Genomic DNA, 17,424 nt, shown 5'->3' with positions numbered 1-17,424 from the left:
TGATGCCTGGGCTGTGCTATGTGCAGGGGAGAGGAACCTCGCACCTTACGTCAGGTCTGTGTCCAGAGTCGAAGGGAGGCTTGGACACCTTTGGTCTCAGAAACATGCCTGGTCTCAGGGAAAAAGCCTGAGGGTGGCGCCCTCAGTTGGAGGCATGAGATGCCCCATGGACCCGGATACCTCACGGAGAGCTAAGGCTCTGGTCGCTGGCGGCGCCCTCAGGCATCCTGCTAGCATGGGGGTTTCCCCTCCCCATCCCGCGAGGACCCTCCGCAAAACGCCAGGACATAGTATCAGCCCCGTCCCACTCAGGGCCCTGGGGCAGCGGCTACGGCCAGCCCAGAGCAGGTCCTTAGTTCCAGTTCTGCAGTTCCACCCGGCTCAGGGAGGAGGGCCAGGCCGCAGGCGAGGAAGGGGTTAAATATTCCTCCTCCGGGTTCTCCCCGCCCAGAGAGCGCCTCTTAGGCCCCGACCAAGCACGCTGATAGGCCCAAACCTTCCCCGTCCTGCCCGGGGATTGGTCTCTGGGAGCGCGCCGCAGGCCTTGCCTCTGTCCCAGCCCCGCCTTTCGGCCCGTTGCGGCCTCTTGCTGGCGCTGTAGGAGCAGCCGCCACCTGGCAGCTCGCAAGCCATGGGCCTGTCGGAAGCTTCGGGGTGAGTGCAGGGCGCGGCCTGGGTTTCCCGTGTCCGCGTCCACGTGCGTGTCCGCGAGGCGCAGGCAGCCTCATGGCCCCCGCGCAGACGCCCGGCTTGGGTTAGCTCGGAAGGGGTACCGCCACGTCTGGAGCAGGCATTCCCTGCCTACAACGCCTCGGTTGACCGCTTTGCCGATTTTCTGCAGGCGGCTTCCCAACTGCAGCGAGGGATGGGGGCGGGAGCCGGCGCGACCCCAGCCCGTGAGGGCTGTGCGAAAAGCCGCTCGAGCCTCGCCAGAGGGCTAGCCGGGGGCCGCAGGGAGGCGGCTGCGTGCGGAGGAACCCCGGCCCAGGAGGTGCGCCGGTGGGGCGCGTTGGGGCCGGGAGGTCGCAGCAAGAAAGCGCATAGCTGGGGTCTGAATCCACACGCTGGGTACAACTGATCCGGGAGTGAGCGCTGCGGCCCTTCTGGCGGCTGTGCCCTCCTAAAGGGAGGGGCCAAGGCTCTAGGCCCCGCCTTCCAAGCGCGGGTCCTGCGGGGGTGCGGAGGGAGTCCTTTAAGAAGACCTGAGTGACTCACGGAGGAGGGGCGAGGGGGCTCAAAGATCTCTGTGAGTTCCTCCTTGCACCCATTCCACTCCATCCTCCAACCGGGACATCGAGGCCCTTCCCTGGTGAGTTCCTGCCCCTCGGGTGGGATCCTTCCTCTGGGTCAGAGCTTCTCACAGATCAGAACTTTCCTGACAGACGAAAGCTTTCCCAGCAAGGGAGCGCTTCCCTTCAGGTAAGATCCTCCCTCTGAGATCTATTCCCCGGTGAGAGCTTTCTCCCATTCCAGGCGTGAGCCTCTCCCAGGTCAGAGCTTCCCTTAGGTGAGAGTACCCTCCAGATCAGAACTTTCCTGGCAGGTGAAAGCTTGCCCCCAGGTAAGAGCTCCCCCTCTAAGAGCTGCTATTCCCAGGTGAGATCTATTTCCAGGACAGCTTCTCTCCAGGTAAGAACTCATCTCCCAAGTCTCCTATTCCCAAGTGAGAGCTTTCCCCCTCTTCAGGTGGGAGCCTCTGGGCATATCAGAGGTTCTCCCCAGGACAGAACTTACCTGGCTGGTGAAAACTTTCACGTCAGGTGAGAGCTTCTCCCTAGGTGAGATCCCTCTGAGATCTATTTCCGGCTAAGATCTTCCCCCACTTCAGGTGGGAGCATCCTTTTCCAGGTGGAAGCCTCTCCCTCTAGGTGAGACCCCTTTCTCTCCAGGTGAGAGCCATCCCCTGGCTTTACCAGATTAGGTCTGAACTTGTCTACTACTTGGACCTTGGGACTGGAGGCCCAGGGGCAATCTTAGCCCCACCACTTTCCTTCCCTTAGAGGGGAGAGTCTCATCTGAAAAGGGGCTTGCCTGAAGAACCGGACCCGTAGTTTGCTGGATCCCTTCCTGTCATGTGCTCTCAGCCAGCCAGCACTGGGCTCATGGGGCAGCTGGATAAAGACTCAGATACTGGACAGGGATTGGCTGGGGGAGAGCAGGGGGCTGGGAGGGGCAGTCAGCCTGGGACCTGGATTGGTAGAACCCTCAGGGCCAGGCAGCCACACCTGGGCTGGAAGTGTGGACTGTGGTCATCCTTCGATTTCGTGGGGGACTTTGGCCCAGCAAGAGGGTTCCACTAGCCAAAGTTCAAGCACTGCCCTGGGTGTGGGCATGCGGCCCACAGGGGCCAGCTGGGGGCTGGACCTACCTAGATCTTGGGGCCTACAGAAGTCAGGTGGTGACTTTCTAGTCCCAAGTGGAGGTGTGGGAGACGTTGGGCCAGGAGTGCCTTGACAGTGTCTCTGGTCTTGCCATTCCAGACAGAGGGACACACAAGCACTGCTGTCCACAACGCAGGCAATGGAGCTGAGGAGGCGAGTCTACCATGTGGAGCGGCCACTGCTGAACCAGGAACAGCTGGAGGAGCTGGGGCGCTGGGGCTCAGCGACTGGGACCCTCCAGTGGCGAACCTGGTTGCAGTAAGGCTGAAAGTGGGGGTCTAGGGGCACTGGCAGGACCTAGGTAGCCCCTGTCCCTGATACCTACCCTTGTGTCCTCAGGTGCTCCCATGCTCGAGCCCGAGCCCTTCTGCTACAATACCTCCCTGTTTTGGCCTGGCTACCCCGGTATCCTATGCGTGACTGGCTCCTGGGTGACCTCTTGTCTGGCCTGAGTGTGGCCATTATGCAGCTACCACAGGGTAAGCCACCCCTGATTTGGAGGCTGTATCCTCAACCCTTGGGTGGTGACCTCAACCCTTCAAGGCCCGGGCCTAGAAGCTCTGTGATCTGTGACTGCCCCCGAACCTGAAGCCATGACTTCTGCCCCTAGAACTGTGGCCCATGACCTAGGGCTGGGATTCCCTCATCCTCTCATGGCCCTGGCCTACCAGCCTACATTGCCACCATTCTACCTCCAGGCCTGGCCTACGCCCTCCTGGCTGGACTGCCCCCCGTGTTTGGCCTCTACAGTTCCTTCTACCCTGTCTTTATCTACTTCCTGTTTGGTACTTCCCGGCATATCTCCGTGGGTGAGTGGAGCCAAGCCCAGCCTTGCTGGAGGATGCCCACATCCTTCATGGAGGACAGGCTGAGGGAGGGCTGAGCAGGGCAAGGGAACTCAAGGAAGAGAGCAGCATGGGTGCTGGGCCACGGGGAGACTGGCTCAAGGGTCGTTCCCAAGCAGGAGTAGGCCTCTGACCATGGGACCACAGAGTCAAGTGACCTAGAGGCCCTGGCTCTGGGAGGATGTTGGGGGCTCAGAACTTGGCACAGGCTTGATAACCTGTGGCGGGCCATGTCCTCCTCCTCATTCCATCTTTCACAAGGGGAGTGGTCCTGAGTCAGTGGACATAGGTGAGCAGGATAGATGATGCGGGGCTGACATTTCTAGCCACCCTCAAGAGCCCTTGAGCTCAGGGTTCATACCTGACTGCCAGCACTGCCTCTATTTGCACAGCATAGTCTGAGGATATTTGTCTAAAACTGGATGTCTACTGGCCTCTCCCTTAAGATCAGGTCTCCAGGGCAGGGCAGTGTTCTCTCTCGTTCAGACCTGCCCTGACCTGTCCCTGCAGGCACCTTTGCGATCATGTCTGTAATGGTGGGCAGTGTGACAGAGTCCCTGGCCCCGGATGAGGACTTCCTGCAGGACTTGAACTCCACGGTCAATGAGACGGCCAGAGATGCTGCCCGGGTGCAGCTGGCCTCCGCACTCAGTGTTCTGGTCGGCCTCTTCCAGGTACAGAGCAGTCAGGAGTACTGCCCCGCTACTGCCCGCCCCACTGCTGAACCCACCCTCCACCCCGTCTGCCAGTTCCTCTGAGTGTCTGACCATCACCGTCCTTCTCATAACTCTGGCTGTTCACTCATCCCTCTCTGATCCCACCTACCCTGGGCTCTGCTCCAGCCTCCCCTGACTGCCCCACCTCCCCTGACTACCCCTGGCCACCCCACAGGTGGGGCTGGGCCTGGTCCACTTCGGCTTCGTGGTCACCTACCTGTCAGAGCCTCTGGTCCGTGGCTATACCACAGCTGCGTCTGTGCAGGTTTTCATCTCGCAGCTCAAGTATGTGTTTGGTCTACAACTGAGCAGCCGCTCTGGGCCACTGTCCGTCATCTATGTGAGTGAGGGTGGGAGGAGGGACACGTGGGTGTGCCCATGACCTTGAGTGCCGGCTGTGACCCTGCCTCCCCTCAGACAGTGCTGGAGGTCTGCTGGAAGCTGCCCCAGAGTGTGGTCGGCACCGTGGTCACCGCAGTTGTGGCAGGGGTGGTGCTTGTTTTGGTGAAGCTGTTGAATGACAAGCTGCAGCGATATCTGCCCCTACCGATCCCCGGGGAACTGCTCACGGTGCGGACTCGGGCAGCGGGGGAGAAGGGCAAGAGGGGATAAATCTCTGCCATGTGGGCATCCCCCAGGCATTTAAAGACTAGCTGGCATGGGGACTAGGGGACCGCAGCAGAAAGCTCCCGTGTTGATATCTTCCTGCCCCTGACAGCATCTCCCTTTTCCGAAAATGGTCGTGTCTATCTCATCCTATCACCAACTTCTCCCTCTAAGGCCTTTGCTTCAGGCCTCCCTCTTCACCCCCAAAGTGGTTTCTCTGTCCCCCTTGACAATGATGCGAGCACCTCCCTCCTCTGACTCTGTCCTCTCCCTCCTCTGTCTCTGTCCTCTCCCTCCAGCTCATCGGGGCCACAGGCATCTCCTACGGTGTGGGCCTGAAGCGCAGATTTGGGGTGGATGTTGTGGGTGACATCCCTGCAGGGTAAGCTCCGGCCCCTGTCAGGTCAGGGAGGGTTGGGTGGCCAGGGCCAGCGCCTTCCTTTGGCCTCACAGATGCCCCTCACAGGCTGATACCCCCAGTGGCCCCCAACCCCCAGCTGTTCGCAAAGCTTGTGGGAAATGCCTTCGCCATCGCTGTGGTTGGGTTCGCAATTGCCATCTCGCTGGGGAAGATCTTCGCCCTGAGGCATGGCTACCGGGTGGACAGCAACCAGGTCTGGAGAATGGGATGCGGGACACATAGCGGGCAGCTGAGGTGGTCTGGGGGGATGAAGTATCAGGTGCGACACAGGGAAACAGCAAATAGATGGTGCTGGGCCATGTCAGGGACTGAGGGTCGGGGAGCAGGACATGCAGGACAATAGCCAGCTCCCTGGGGGCTGTGGAGTGGGGACGCCTAGGCCTAGACACAGTGGCGTGCTGAGTGACCAGGCACTGCCAGTGATGTCTCCTCATACCTGCTCTTCCCTCCACCAGGAGCTGGTGGCCCTTGGCCTCAGTAACCTCATCGGGGGCCTCTTCCAGTGCTTCCCTGTGAGTTGCTCTATGTCTCGGAGCCTGGTACAGGAGAGCACCGGGGGCAACACACAGGTGGGCTCAGGTGTGGGTGCGGGTGTGCATCTGTGTATGCGCATGCTGCTTTGCCTAGGTGGTCCCACCCTCCTTCCCCTGCCGTCCCCCGACCAGTGCTCTTCCCCACCAATCTGTGCTCTCCCCCTGCTCTCCCTCTCACCCCCCTGCTCACTCCCACCCCACAGGTAGCCGGAGCTGTCTCCTCCCTCTTCATCCTCATTATCATCGTCAAACTTGGGGAACTCTTCCAAGACCTGCCCAAGGTGAGCCCCCACCCCCACCCAGCCGGGTTTGAGGGCCTTGGCCAGGCCAGGGGCTCAGATCAGTCAGTCACGTCCCAGGTGAGGGGCACGCATACAAGGTCACGCCCTGTTTTTCAAGATTGAGATCTTTGGGATCAAGAGTCAGGGGTTAGGACCTTTCAGAGTCAGATCCAAGTTGTTAGGTCCAGGGGGTGGGTGGTGGTTAGTGTCGTTTACGGTTATGCCCAGGTGCTTGGGGTCTGGCTCATGCCAGGGTGGTCAGGGTTGTCAACATCTGGGCACCTCTTAGCAACCCCTGGTGACACTCCCCCCACCCCAGGCAGTCCTGGCAGCCGCCATTATCGTGAACTTGAAGGGCATGTTGAGGCAGTTCACCGACATATGCTCACTCTGGAAGGCAAATCGAGTGGATCTGGTGAGAGGCCTGGGAGCCCAGGGGTGGGATTGGGGCCTTCGGCCCCAACAGCCCCTCTAGACCCTGCTGACCACTGCCCTTCTGTTTTTAGCTCATCTGGCTGGTGACCTTCGTGGCCACCATCCTGCTGAACATGGACCTTGGCCTGGCAGTTGCGGTGGCCTTCTCCCTGCTGCTCGTGGTGGTCCGCACGCAGCTGTGAGTCACCCCTTTTTGTCCCCCCCATTCCAGCTTGCGAGGGAATAAGGTCCACACTGGCTCCCCCAGCTCTCCCACATCTTGGGGATAACCCCAAGCTCCTTAGTACCCCCTGGTTTCCCCCTTTCTCTGCCCCTTCACAGGCCCCACTACTCTGTCCTGGGGCAGATGCCTGACACGGACATTTACAGAGATGTGGCAGAGTACTCAGAGGTGCGTTGGGGGTGCTAAGCAGGAGGAAGGCCTGGGTGGGATGGGATGGGCAGAACGCACCTTTGTCAGTCCCTTCCACACCTGGCAAGGACACTGGGGACTGAAGGTGCTTTGGTCCTTGGAATTTCAAGGGAAGAATTTGGGTCTGTGACCCCCACTCAGAGTATGAGCGGCTAGAAAGGGCCCGAGGAAGAGTGGGCAGAGATGGGCTTGAGGAGGTGTCTGTCTTGGATCCAGCAGTACAAGCTCCATCCTGCAGAGCAGCCCTGGGTCAAGAATGCTGGAGGGGTTCCTGTAGGGGAGGCTGTTTCCAGGTTTATAAGTCGAGTTACTGGATCTCTGTCATTTACCTCCTGTGCTGGGAAAAATAGGTGGGGGCTCTGGAATAAAACAAGCCCATTCCCCCTGACATGGAGCCTTGAAGGCTGAGCACAGTATGATTAGGCAGAGTGAGGGAAGGACATGAGGGGGAGCAGCTCAGCTGGATGGAAAGGGAGGGGGGACACGTCGTGCAGGTCCGATGCTGAGCAGAGACCTGGGTGGTTCCCTGATGGACTGGGAGCTAGGGGAAGGCTTGGTTGGGATGGCAGCTAAACAGGGTCTCTCTGCATGCAGAAAACAGACCACGGGGCAGGAGTAGGAGACCCAAGAGGAGGCCTGAGAGCCACTGAAACCTGGCCCGGATATTGGCAGAAGGGCAGGGGAGATGGGGAGGGAGAGGTTCAGGATGCCCTGGAGGAAGCCCTGGCAGGCCTGGCTGAGGGCCTGGGCAGAGGGAAGGAGCAGGACGAGGATTCAGGATGACACCACCAGGCCTGTGGCCCCAAGCTTCTGGGAGGGCACTGGCCACAGGCTGGCCCCGTGCTGGTTGGGGAGCAGAGGGTTGGGGGGTGGCGGGCGCTGGGGCACACAGGGGAGGAAAGGCAGCCAGGAAAGAGGAGGGCTCAGCCACCCCACCCCTGACCCATCCCCAGGCCAGGGAGGTCCCAGGTGTGAAGGTCTTCCGCTCCTCAGCCACCGTGTACTTTGCCAACGCTGAGCTCTACAGTGACGCGCTGAAGCAGAGGGTGAGGCCTGGGGTCCCTGGGGTGACTGTCAGAGGGTCCCTGACCTCCCCAGAGGGCCCACATCCCCTTCCCTGACATTCGCCTCTAGTGTGGTGTAGACGTCGACCACCTCATCTCCCGGAAGAAGAAGCTGCTCAAGAAGCAGGAGCTAAAGCTGAAGCGATTGCTGAAGGAGGGGATCCAGACACAGGCAGGTCACCTGGAGCAGTGACTCCTGCCTGTCCTGCGGCTCACCCCACCCCGCCTTTCTCCCAGCCTCCTGGGCTCCTGACTTCTCACCCCCATTCTTCATTCACCTCCTTTCTCCCTAATGCCCCCAAGAACCCTGCTTTACTCCCCTGGCAGGTCAGAGCTCTGGGTGGAATTTTAGTTTTCTCCCACCCCCACAAGGCAGTGACGAAGTGAACCATCACAATCCCTGTCTCCTCTCTTCCCCGGCCTAGGCTGCCACCTCCAAGGGCTCTTCCGGTTCCACCAATGCCAACACCAGCATTAGAGACATCGAGAGCAACAACTTGGAGGGCTCCAAGGCCAAGGTGAGGGTGGAGGTGGGAGAGGGACCAGCCATGAGCTGCAGAGATTGGGGTGCTCACACATGTCCCATGAGGAAAGCCGTGGACCTACCAGTTGTGGGTTCAAGGTGGTTGTGCCAATGGCAGGAGGAAGGGGTGATGGATCAGATACTCTGTGGGGAGAGCTCTAGAGTATGCTCTAGAATTCTGCTCGCGGCTCTCTTGTCTGTAATCTGAGGCCTACATGAAGACCTTGAATTTGCAGAGTCCACAAGACCCCACAGTCTGTGCTCATGGGTAGAGGGAAGAGATTGAAGATGTGGGGAAAATATGTGGGATCAAAGTGGATGCCAAGCTCACTTAGAGACCCAGGCAGGGGGCTGAGGTGTCTGGTTGTACACACGTGTGCATGTGTCTCCTCTGGTCTGTCCTTGGGCCCCCTACCCACTCTACCCTGGCTGACTGAGGATGGAGCACGGTCTCCCACTGCCCTCCCTTTTTAAGTGTCCCTATTAAGCCTGGGCCCAGGAGGTAACAGAGCAGTATACGCATGTCTGTGTGTGCTGCCTTAGTCTAGGTGTCCTCTCCTGTGCATCCCCATGAGTTCCTCCTGTCTTTGCATACAGGAAGCTCCCCATGTCTAAATCCTCATGTGTCCCTTGCATGCCCCATATATGTGGGTGTTTACATCCATGCTCCCACATCTGACCCTATGTAACCCTGCATGTCTGTGCGTGTTCCCTGCCTTCACCTTCTTGTGGGTGGCCCTTGCAGTGTGTCTGGTTCCACAGCAGGTGAGCGCAGGGAATGAACTAGAGGATACAGTGGCCAGCAGTCAAGAAGATGCTAAGGCCCCAGCCAGGTCCACACTGAAGGCCCTGGGCCTGCCTCAGCCGGATTTCCACAGCCTTGTCCTGGACCTGGGCGCCCTCTCCTTCGTGGACACTGTGTGCATCAAGAGCCTGAAGAATGTAAGAGGCTGGAGGCATCCCTAAGAAGGACCCTGGGGAAGGACAAAGCCCTTCAAGCCTCCACTCTGACCCCATAACTAGCTCCACGAGCCCTCGGAGCCTTCTGACGCGCAAATTCTCTGAGCTCTCCCTCTAAACTCCCTCCCTGCAGCCTGCCTGAATCCTCCCTTGGAGCCCCTGAGCCTCCCTCTGAATCTGGCCCCCTTTTCTGCTGCAGATTTTCCGTGACTTCCAGGAGATCGAGGTGGAGGTGTACATGGCCGCCTGCCACAGTGCGTGGGGTGGGGATGGCAGGAGTGGTCTGGAAAGGGGGTGGGGCTGAGGAGTCTGCCAGGCAGCACAAGGGGAAATTCTGAAACTTGAAGTCAGAGGTATCCTGGGAGGCAAGGTGAAGAGTCAAGGGTGACTGGGGGTTTAGCTGTAGCCTCAGGGGTGGAGGTCAGGGGTGACATGGGTCAGGGCATGCTGCTGGTGTCTGAGGGTTGGGGTTCCTGGTGGTTCTGTGAGTCAAGGGGAGAACTACTCCTTGCCTGCAGCTCCTGTAGTCGCTCAGCTTGAGGCTGGGCACTTCTTCGATGCATCTATCACTAAGCAGCATCTGTTTGCCTCTGTCCACGACGCTGTCATCTTTGCCCTCCAACACCCAAGGTCTGGCCCCGTCAGCCCTGTTTTGGTGAGCTGACCTCTGGACCGCTGAACTTTCTTTATCTACTGCTTGTCCCCACCCCTGACCCCAACTCCAGGAAGTCCACACTTCCTGGATGGCTCTGCCCCCAGTGGACACACTGCCTTTCCCTCCTGCCTTTAGATAAAGCTGCTCCTGGGGCAGAGGTTGCTCTCCTAGGGGAGGGGTGTGGTAAGTGTCCTTTGGAAACTGACTGGAGCCTCTCCTCCTCTGCCTGCTCAGGTTACCCAACTCTGACTGTGCTGCTACCTCTGGAGGTTGTGACGGGGCACCCGTGAGAACCCCCCACCCCTGGGCTGCCTCCAGGTGTCACCCAGGAGTCCCCTCCGTATACACATACATACACAACTCAGGGTTGGAGGTCCTAGGACTCCAAGTTCAGTGTGATGGGGCACTGGAGTCATGTCAGCACTGGCCAGTCGGGGGAGCATGCATGTTTTCAGCTTCAGGAATAAAGATTTGTTTGCCCAACACCAGGTTCTGCTGTGGGGTGGGGGCTTGGCAGGGGTTGGGGGGTGGATTCACAGCCCTGGCTCCTGACCTTTCTTATGCCCCAAAGTGGGGACTGGAGTCAGAAGCTGGGGGAAGGTTTGGGGAGGGCAGGGTCAGGAGGGAGAGCATAGAGCAGGAGGGTGAGCTGTGGGGCCAGGCCCAGAGTGGGGGCATACAGGTGCAAGTTTCTCCCCAGCCACACACAGCCCTTGGCACCTGTGTCCTCAGCTATAAAATAGTTGGAATCAGAGCCGCTTCTCAGGAATGATCTGTTCTCAGGGACACTCAATCTGGTGCAGGGCACTGGGTGCCACTGGGAAGACCCTGGAGGGAGTAACATGAACACCTGAGTAACCAACTGAGGAGATGCAGGTGTTCACAGGTGCTGCTGGTCTGCATTTAGAAGTGAGTTTGCATGAATGATTTACTTGGGGAAATGCCTGTTCATATAATTATATCACTGGGCTTTGCAGGTCACTGTGGGCCAAGAAGCATGTACTGATTTCTGCCATAAAATGCCAACATCTGGGCATGTGGCCCAGTGGGCAGCCAGTGGGCCTTCGAGCCAGCTGATACTCTGAGTGATCAGGGTGAGTGTGGGGGGCACTAGAATCTTTCTGGGCCTCAGTGTCTCCTCATGAGCAGAGCATGAATGGTAATAGGATCCATCTCATGGGTTGCTCGATGAGTAAATGCCATGAAATGCTTGCAGCAGTGCTGGGCCCATGTCACTTGCTCAAAATATGTGAGCTTTGCTGTTCACCAGGTACTGACCAGGTGCTAGGCTCTGTGCTAGCCGGGTGGACGGAGGCTGCTCTGCCCTCCAAGTCACAGAGGCACCCCTTGCCCAGCTGTTTTTATTGTGGCCAGTGTCCGTTTCCTGCACTGTGTTCACGAGTTGTCTCTCCTCCCTTCACCCCCCCGAGGTTCCCAGAACCTCAGCCTGGGAAGTCAGGGCTCTTTGTCTACTCTGTCATCCCACGTCCCGGCACCAAGACCGGTGCCTGGCACGTGGCGGTGCTTGGTAAATATTGGTTGAGTGAACCTTATGTGCCTGAGTAGAAGGCAGACCTCAAACAAGAGGCTGCAGATACTTAGAAATGCTTTGAAGAAAATAAGATAGGGTCACACGTGCAAGAAGGGACTGTGTTGCCCACGACGGTCATGGGAGGGAGGCACAGGGAGCAGGTGACACTTGAACTGAAACTCTAGCCGTGAGAAGTGTCTTTCTAGGCATGGAGGACAGTGCTCCTGGTGTAGGAAACGGCAGGTGTGTTCAGCAACACCAGGGAGGCCTGCACAAGGCGGGAGGGGAGAGCAAAGCACGCAGGACCTCACGGGCCAGGCTGAGCTTTCAGACTTGATTCGGAGAGTGAGGGGCTCCACGTTTTTGAACACTCACTCTGCGGCGATGTGGACTGGGGGGTAGGCTGGGTGTATGGGACCAGTGAGCAGCTCTGAGCTAGAGAGCAGAGTTAGAGGCCCTGGAGTATTAGAATTGTTGGAGTTGGATGTTAGGTGAAGAGGAGGGGTGTGGAAAGGAGGCGCTCCTTCTGTCTGGGCCCCAAGCCTGGCATCCTCCCCAGACCTGGAACCCGGCCCCCCATGTTTTCTGGCCAGGCTGCCCCCCCATGAAAAGCAATGGGCCCAGCTGGAACCTGCTACCTGGAGCCTGGCCTGCCCGTGGGGGAGGGGTGTGTGTCTGTTGCCAGGCGCCCAGGTTCCGCAGGCACTTGCCGCAGCTATGCTGCTAGCACAGTCCTTCCTGCTGGTGCTGCTCCTGCTGGCCATGCCTGCCCCCACCCACGCCTGGTCACGGCCCCTGTGGTACCAGGTGGGGCTGGACTTACAGCCCTGGGGGTGCCAACCAGACAGCATGGAGAGTTGCCGGGAAAGCCTGGGCTGTCCCGGCCATTTGATGGGCCTGGGGGTGAACTATGTCTACCCCGTGGCTGGAGTCACGGTCACCACTACCATGATGCTGATGATCGGCCGTGCGGTGCAGCGGCGATGGCGTTTACGGGTTGCTAAGTTTGAGGTGAGCACAGCACTGCTCTGTCCCCCATAGCCTCCTGCCTCCACTTAGACCCAATGAGCTCATATCTTCCACCCAGCCCTCCCGCATCAGCCCCCCCCATTCCTTGTGGGCCTCCTGCTGCCCCCTTCCTCACTGCTCACATCTCATGGTCCCTCCATCTGTCCACACCCATCAGCCCCTGACCATTCCCCATGGCCAGTACCATGCTCCCATTGTCCCTCTCTAATATCCCTATTCTTCGTCTGGCCCACCTGGCCCTCATGACCACCCTAGCCCACAACAGACCCTCGGTGATCGTCCGTTACCCTAGGTCCCCCTTCCCATCCCCTTCTCCCTAGTTCCATTACTGCCCCTCACCACACCTCCGTCTGATCCCTCCACTCTTACACATGCCTGTTGGTCCTCTCCTCAGCATCCACAGGTGACTACTGATCCCTCTGGACCCTGGAAACAGCGGACCCCTATGTCAGACCGTGCCTTACTCCTCGGGGTCCTGCACATGCTAGATGCCCTCCTGGTCCACATCGAGGGCCACCTGCAGCATCTAGCCACTCAGCAACGAATTCAAATAAAGGGGACTCCCTCCCAGAATGGGTGACCCAACATATGCCTCTCTTTGCCTGGTGGTCAGTCGGGGTGGGGATGGCCTGAGGCTCTGGACCAGGCTTGGGCCTGTGTGTCTGTTCTCTCCAGGCCTGCCTGGACCCTATGTCCCCTTTCTACTTTTAGAGCCAGCAGACTTATTGAGGCCTCAGTGCCCAGAATGGGTGGGCAGGTGGGGCCCAGGCTGGCTCACACTGCTCCATTGCCCCCACCAACTGACTCCTCCTCCCTAAGGATCCCACCCACAAATACAGCTGCTCCTCCGGGGCCTCCAGTGTAGTGGGAGAAGACTTGACCATCAGGGCAGACTTGGGTGGTCCAGGGAGGGCTGCCCAGAGGTGATAACTTGGCTGAGTCACTAGAACTCCTGGTTGGGGCTGCAGCCTAAGCTGGGGGTGGGGGCCTTCATTTTTGTGGTGGTCTCAAATATGCTCTGGCGTCTGAGTGGCCCTTGCTCTAAGGCCCCTGGAAGTGAAGTGAGGGCTGAACCTTCCCCCCTCCTCTATATCCTTCCTTCTATATCATAGGCAGTCCAGGTTGAGTGGGTACCTAGGACTATGCATTTTTAAGGTCTCTGTTTTTGAAAAAATATGACATTATGAATTCAAAAATAGAAACAGAAGTGAATTAAAATAATGAGAAAAGAAATCATGAGAAATTACAACTGTTAAAAAACTGATAAATTACAATGCAAAATGCAGAACAGTAACATATTTGTAGTGACTTCCTGACACATTTCTGTAATACTTTTTCCCCTACATTTTCTGGCTGCTCACTCTGATAGCCTCTGCATAGGATGAGGATTTTGTAATTTTGGGGGAAATATTTTCCATACAGAGAACAGAAAGGTAATTCAATCTCCCTTCTAACATGGTTGATTGAAATTTGTGTTTTAATTATTGATAGTTCAGCAAATTTATCTTATAACCTGTTATTGATGGTGTCACATAAGTGGTCTGGATTGTTTTCAAATTTAGGAAACTCATCAACTTTCTTTCATATAGTACCCGTATGATTTGGAAGAATTTTCCACAGATAAGCTGCTGGGTCCATACATTTCAAAGCTTTTTTTTCTCTCCATGGCCCACAATTTTTCTAGCACTGGGCAGAAAAGTGGGACAATAGGACCTTGCACTTCCATCCTGACTAGGAGCTTGGACCTGGCAGGAGGTTTCTAGAGGCCATTCCTACACCAGGACAGGAGCAATAAGCTAACCATACACAGGAGTGGAGCAAGCCACATAAAGATGTCCCTCTAACCCAAACCAAGTGCGTCCCTGTGGTAGACTTGGAGATGTGCTGCCTGGGTCCCCCTTCAAGGAAGGCCGGCTGCTGCCAGCCACCAAGAAGGCAGCCAGCAGACGGGTCTACCTCAGTGGTAAAGAGCCCCATCACAGCTAGTATTCTCCCTCAGCCCAACGCTTTCCCTCCGTCCCTCCCTCAGATGCTGATCTTAAAGGACTCTGGAAAACATCCTGAGCTCCCTCTTGGATTCTGCTTCCCAGAGGAACCGACCTGGGACAATCCCCAACCTACCTTCCTCTTGGCTGGACCTCAAAAATGTCACAGCCTCTCCGATGTCCCCTACATGAGGGGAAGTGGGGTGGAGGGGAGTCTGAGTGGGAAAGGACAGAGGTCCTCACTGAGTACAGTTAGAGTATCTCAGTTTTGCAAGTTTTCCAAAAATACTTGACCCTATGAATACACTAGTGGGGCTCCTCCCAAGGCCTAGAAATGAAGGGCGTTGGAGCTTGAGCTTCATTGGCCTCTTGTTAGGTCTACTTCTACATTCTGCAAGGTTCAATGAGCACCTGTTTGCTAGTCCTATGGTGGATGCCAGGATCTGCTGATGTACAGAACAGAACTGGCTCCTCCCTCACCCACTCACAAATAAGGGAGGGTGGTGGTGGTGGTGAAATAGACTCAAAAGGGCAATTACTCTGCAGAGAGGTGTGCTGGCTCAGTTGGGGTGGGGCAGGAGTGGGCTGACTGCTGGGACCTGAAGGATGAGTGGGGTGACTATAGAAGGGGGAGAGAGCTCCAGTCAGAAGGACAAGCACATACAAGGGTCTGGTGGGGGGACAGACCTTGACCTGGTCCAGGAACTATAACATGGTCAGGATTTCAGGGAAAAGAAGGAGCTCTGGGGAGGGTTGGGAGTTGGTGCCTCCTAGGGAAGTTGTGGGCAGAATAATGGCCCCTCAAGATGTCCATGGAGGGCCGGCCCCGTGGCTTAGCGGTTAAGTGCGCGCGCTCTGATGCTGGCGGCCCGGGTTCGGATCCCGGGAGCGCCCCGAGGCACCACTTCTCCGTCCAACGCGAGGCCGAGTCCCACGTACAGCAACTAGAAGGATGTGAACCTATGACGTACAACTATCTACTGGGGCTTTGGGGGGAAAAACTGAATAAATAAAATCTTTAAAAAAAAAAAAAAAAAAAAAAAAAAGATGTCCATGGAGCCGGCCCCGTGGCTTAGTGGTTAAGTGCGCACACCCCGCTGCTGGCGGCCTGGGTTCGGATCCCGGGCGCACACTGACGCACCGCTTCTCCGGCCATGCTGAGGCCTCGTCCCACATACAGCAGCTAGAAGGATGTGTAGCTATGACATACAACTACCTACTGGGGCTTTCGGGGGAAAAAAATAAATAAATAAAATCTAAAAAAAAAAAAAAACCTTAAAAAAAAAAAAAAGATGTCCATGGAATCTGAATATGGTACAGTACATGGCAAAAATAACCTTGCAGATGAAACTAAGGTTAAAAACCTTAAGATAAGGATGTTATTCTGCATTATTTTGGTAGGCCCAATGTAATCACATGAGCATTAAAAGTGTGGAGAAGGAGGGCAGAAGAGTTGGTCAGATTCGAAGTGTGAAAGGTACTTGATCCTCTGCTGCTGGCTTTGAAGATGGTGGAAGGGATCTTCCACTATCCAAAGATCCAAGGCATTTCAATGGCCTCTAGAAGCTGGGAATGACCTTCAGGTGATAGCCAGCAAGAAAATAGGAACCTCAGTCCTACAACCACTAGGATCTAAATTCTGCCAACAACTGGAATGAGCAAGGACACAAATTCTCCCCTAGAGCCTCCAGAAAGGAGTACAACCCTACTGATGCCTTGATTTTAGCTCAATGAGATCCATGTTGGACTTTGTGCCTACAGATCCATGAGATAATAAACTTGTGTTGTTCTAAGCCATTAAGTTTGTGGTAATTTATTATAGCCTCAATAGAAAACTAATACAGATGTTGGTACCAAGAGTGAGCTACTGCTGTAACAAATTCTAAAAATGTAGAAATGGCTTTGGAATTGCACAGTGAGCAAAGACTGGAAGAATGTCAAGGAGCATAATAGAAAAAGCCAAGACTGCCTTCAACCTACTGTTAGCAGAAATCTGGACTTGAAGAATGCTGCCAGTGAGGGCTCAGAAGGAAATGTGGAACATGTTATTGGAAAGTAGGAGGAAAAAGAATCATTGTGAAATAGTTGCAGGAAGTTTAGTGAAATTGCATCCTGCAGTTGGGTGGAAAGCAGAACTTAGTAAATGATGAACTTGCATATTTAGCAGAAGAGATTTCCAAGCAAAGTGTTGAAAGTGAAGCCTGGTTTATTCTTGCTACTTATGGTAAAAGGCAAGAGGAGGGAGACAGATTGAGAGAAAAACTATTAAACATAATGGAACTAGGACTTGATATTAGCAATTCTCAGCCAACTCTCCAGAAAAACACTTTCCCCCAAAATTATCAGAGTTGATACAATTCTAATCAAATTAGGGTTTTCTTTTAGATTGACAAAGCATTATTTTTATAAATAGTCTAAAACAGAGTGTGACATCATGAAAGGTGGCAGGGTAGGAAGCTCCAGGAATCCATCCCTCCACCAAAACAACTACTGAGCTAGTGGAAACTCTCTATAGCAACTTTTTGGTAGCACTGAAGTCTAGTTGAACACTTGCAGCATCCAAGGGAGAGCTTGATGAAGAATCTGGTAAACTTCAGTGAATTTCTGCTGTTTCAACCCCCAGGCTGAAGTGGCTTCCCAGCTGCAGAGGATTTAAATAGACAGTACTCCTCCACCCCCATTCCCACCTCCCTTTTGGGAGCAAGACATTAAAGGAAATCTTCATCAGGTCATTGGCTGACCACAGAGACAATAGAACAGAAACTTTAGTGACCACACACAATAAGGAATACACACTTTGAGGGCCGGCCCCATGGCGTGGCAGTTAAGTGCGTGCACTTCGCTGCTGGTGACCTGGGTTTGGATTCCAGGCGTGCACTGAGGCACCACTTGTCAGGCCATGCTGTGGTGGCATCCCACATGAAGTGGAGGAAGATCGGCACAGACGTTAGCTCAGGGCCAGTCTTCCTCAGCAGAAAAAGAGGAGGATTGGCAGATGTTAGCACAGGGCTGGTCTCCTCACAAGAAAAAAAAAATACAGTGTGGTA

The 17,424-nt window shown here is 55.9% G+C and overlaps 2 protein-coding genes across 8 annotated transcripts; both read left to right on the top strand.

Annotated features, from left to right (window-relative positions):
• Positions 1 to 532: 532 nt before the first annotated feature.
• Positions 533 to 10,315, top strand: SLC26A6 (solute carrier family 26 member 6). Of its 7 annotated transcripts, XM_087430942.1 has the most exons (22): positions 583 to 654; positions 842 to 991; positions 2,481 to 2,639; positions 2,721 to 2,860; positions 3,080 to 3,190; positions 3,737 to 3,900; positions 4,118 to 4,282; positions 4,360 to 4,512; positions 4,848 to 4,930; positions 5,015 to 5,162; positions 5,425 to 5,538; positions 5,706 to 5,783; positions 6,103 to 6,198; positions 6,290 to 6,396; positions 6,540 to 6,609; positions 7,584 to 7,676; positions 7,765 to 7,866; positions 8,120 to 8,212; positions 8,980 to 9,159; positions 9,377 to 9,431; positions 9,696 to 9,832; positions 10,067 to 10,315. In XM_087430942.1, the coding sequence occupies exons 3-22, from the start codon at positions 2,521 to 2,523 to the stop codon at positions 10,079 to 10,081; spliced, it is 2,223 nt and encodes a 740-aa protein (XP_087287068.1). In that variant the 5' UTR covers positions 583 to 654; positions 842 to 991; positions 2,481 to 2,520; the 3' UTR covers positions 10,082 to 10,315. The 7 variants fall into 7 exon arrangements, with proteins under 7 accessions (XP_014647228.1, XP_014647226.1, XP_087287070.1 ...); XM_014791742.2 differs by lacking the exon at positions 842 to 991 and having other exon boundaries at positions 533 to 654; positions 8,983 to 9,159; XM_014791740.2 differs by lacking the exon at positions 842 to 991 and having other exon boundaries at positions 533 to 654.
• Positions 10,316 to 10,398: 83 nt separating this feature from the next.
• On the top strand, positions 10,399 to 12,977 carry TMEM89 (transmembrane protein 89). The gene is made up of 2 exons (XM_004419659.3): positions 10,399 to 12,374; positions 12,787 to 12,977. The coding sequence occupies exons 1-2, from the start codon at positions 12,081 to 12,083 to the stop codon at positions 12,970 to 12,972; spliced, it is 480 nt and encodes a 159-aa protein (XP_004419716.1). The 5' UTR covers positions 10,399 to 12,080; the 3' UTR covers positions 12,973 to 12,977.
• The last annotated feature ends 4,447 nt before the right edge of the window (positions 12,978 to 17,424 follow it).

Source organism: Ceratotherium simum, chromosome 5 (genome assembly GCF_057802395.1).
Source record: "Ceratotherium simum simum isolate JZ-2026a chromosome 5, ASM5780239v1, whole genome shotgun sequence".
NCBI lineage: Eukaryota > Metazoa > Chordata > Mammalia > Perissodactyla > Rhinocerotidae > Ceratotherium > Ceratotherium simum.
Note: the sequence above shows the minus strand (reverse complement) of the source record. Positions and strands in the feature narration are given on the sequence as shown.

What these genes read in the sequence shown, in the direction of transcription:
- SLC26A6 (XM_014791740.2), top strand. Translation starts at nt 632, where the DNA reads ATGGGCCTGTCGGAAGCTTCGGG. An exon ending in ACCGGGTGGACAGCAACCAG is followed by an intron (nt 5,163 to 5,424) that starts GTCTGGAGAATG and finishes TCCCTCCACCAG; the next exon opens with GAGCTGGTGGCCCTTGGCCT. An exon ending in GTACATGGCCGCCTGCCACA is followed by an intron (nt 9,432 to 9,695) that starts GTGCGTGGGGTG and finishes CCTTGCCTGCAG; the next exon opens with CTCCTGTAGTCGCTCAGCTT.
- TMEM89 (XM_004419659.3), top strand. Translation starts at nt 12,081, where the DNA reads ATGCTGCTAGCACAGTCCTTCCTGCTGGTGCTGCTCCTGCTGGCCATG. An exon ending in TACGGGTTGCTAAGTTTGAG is followed by an intron (nt 12,375 to 12,786) that starts GTGAGCACAGCA and finishes TCCTCTCCTCAG; the next exon opens with CATCCACAGGTGACTACTGA.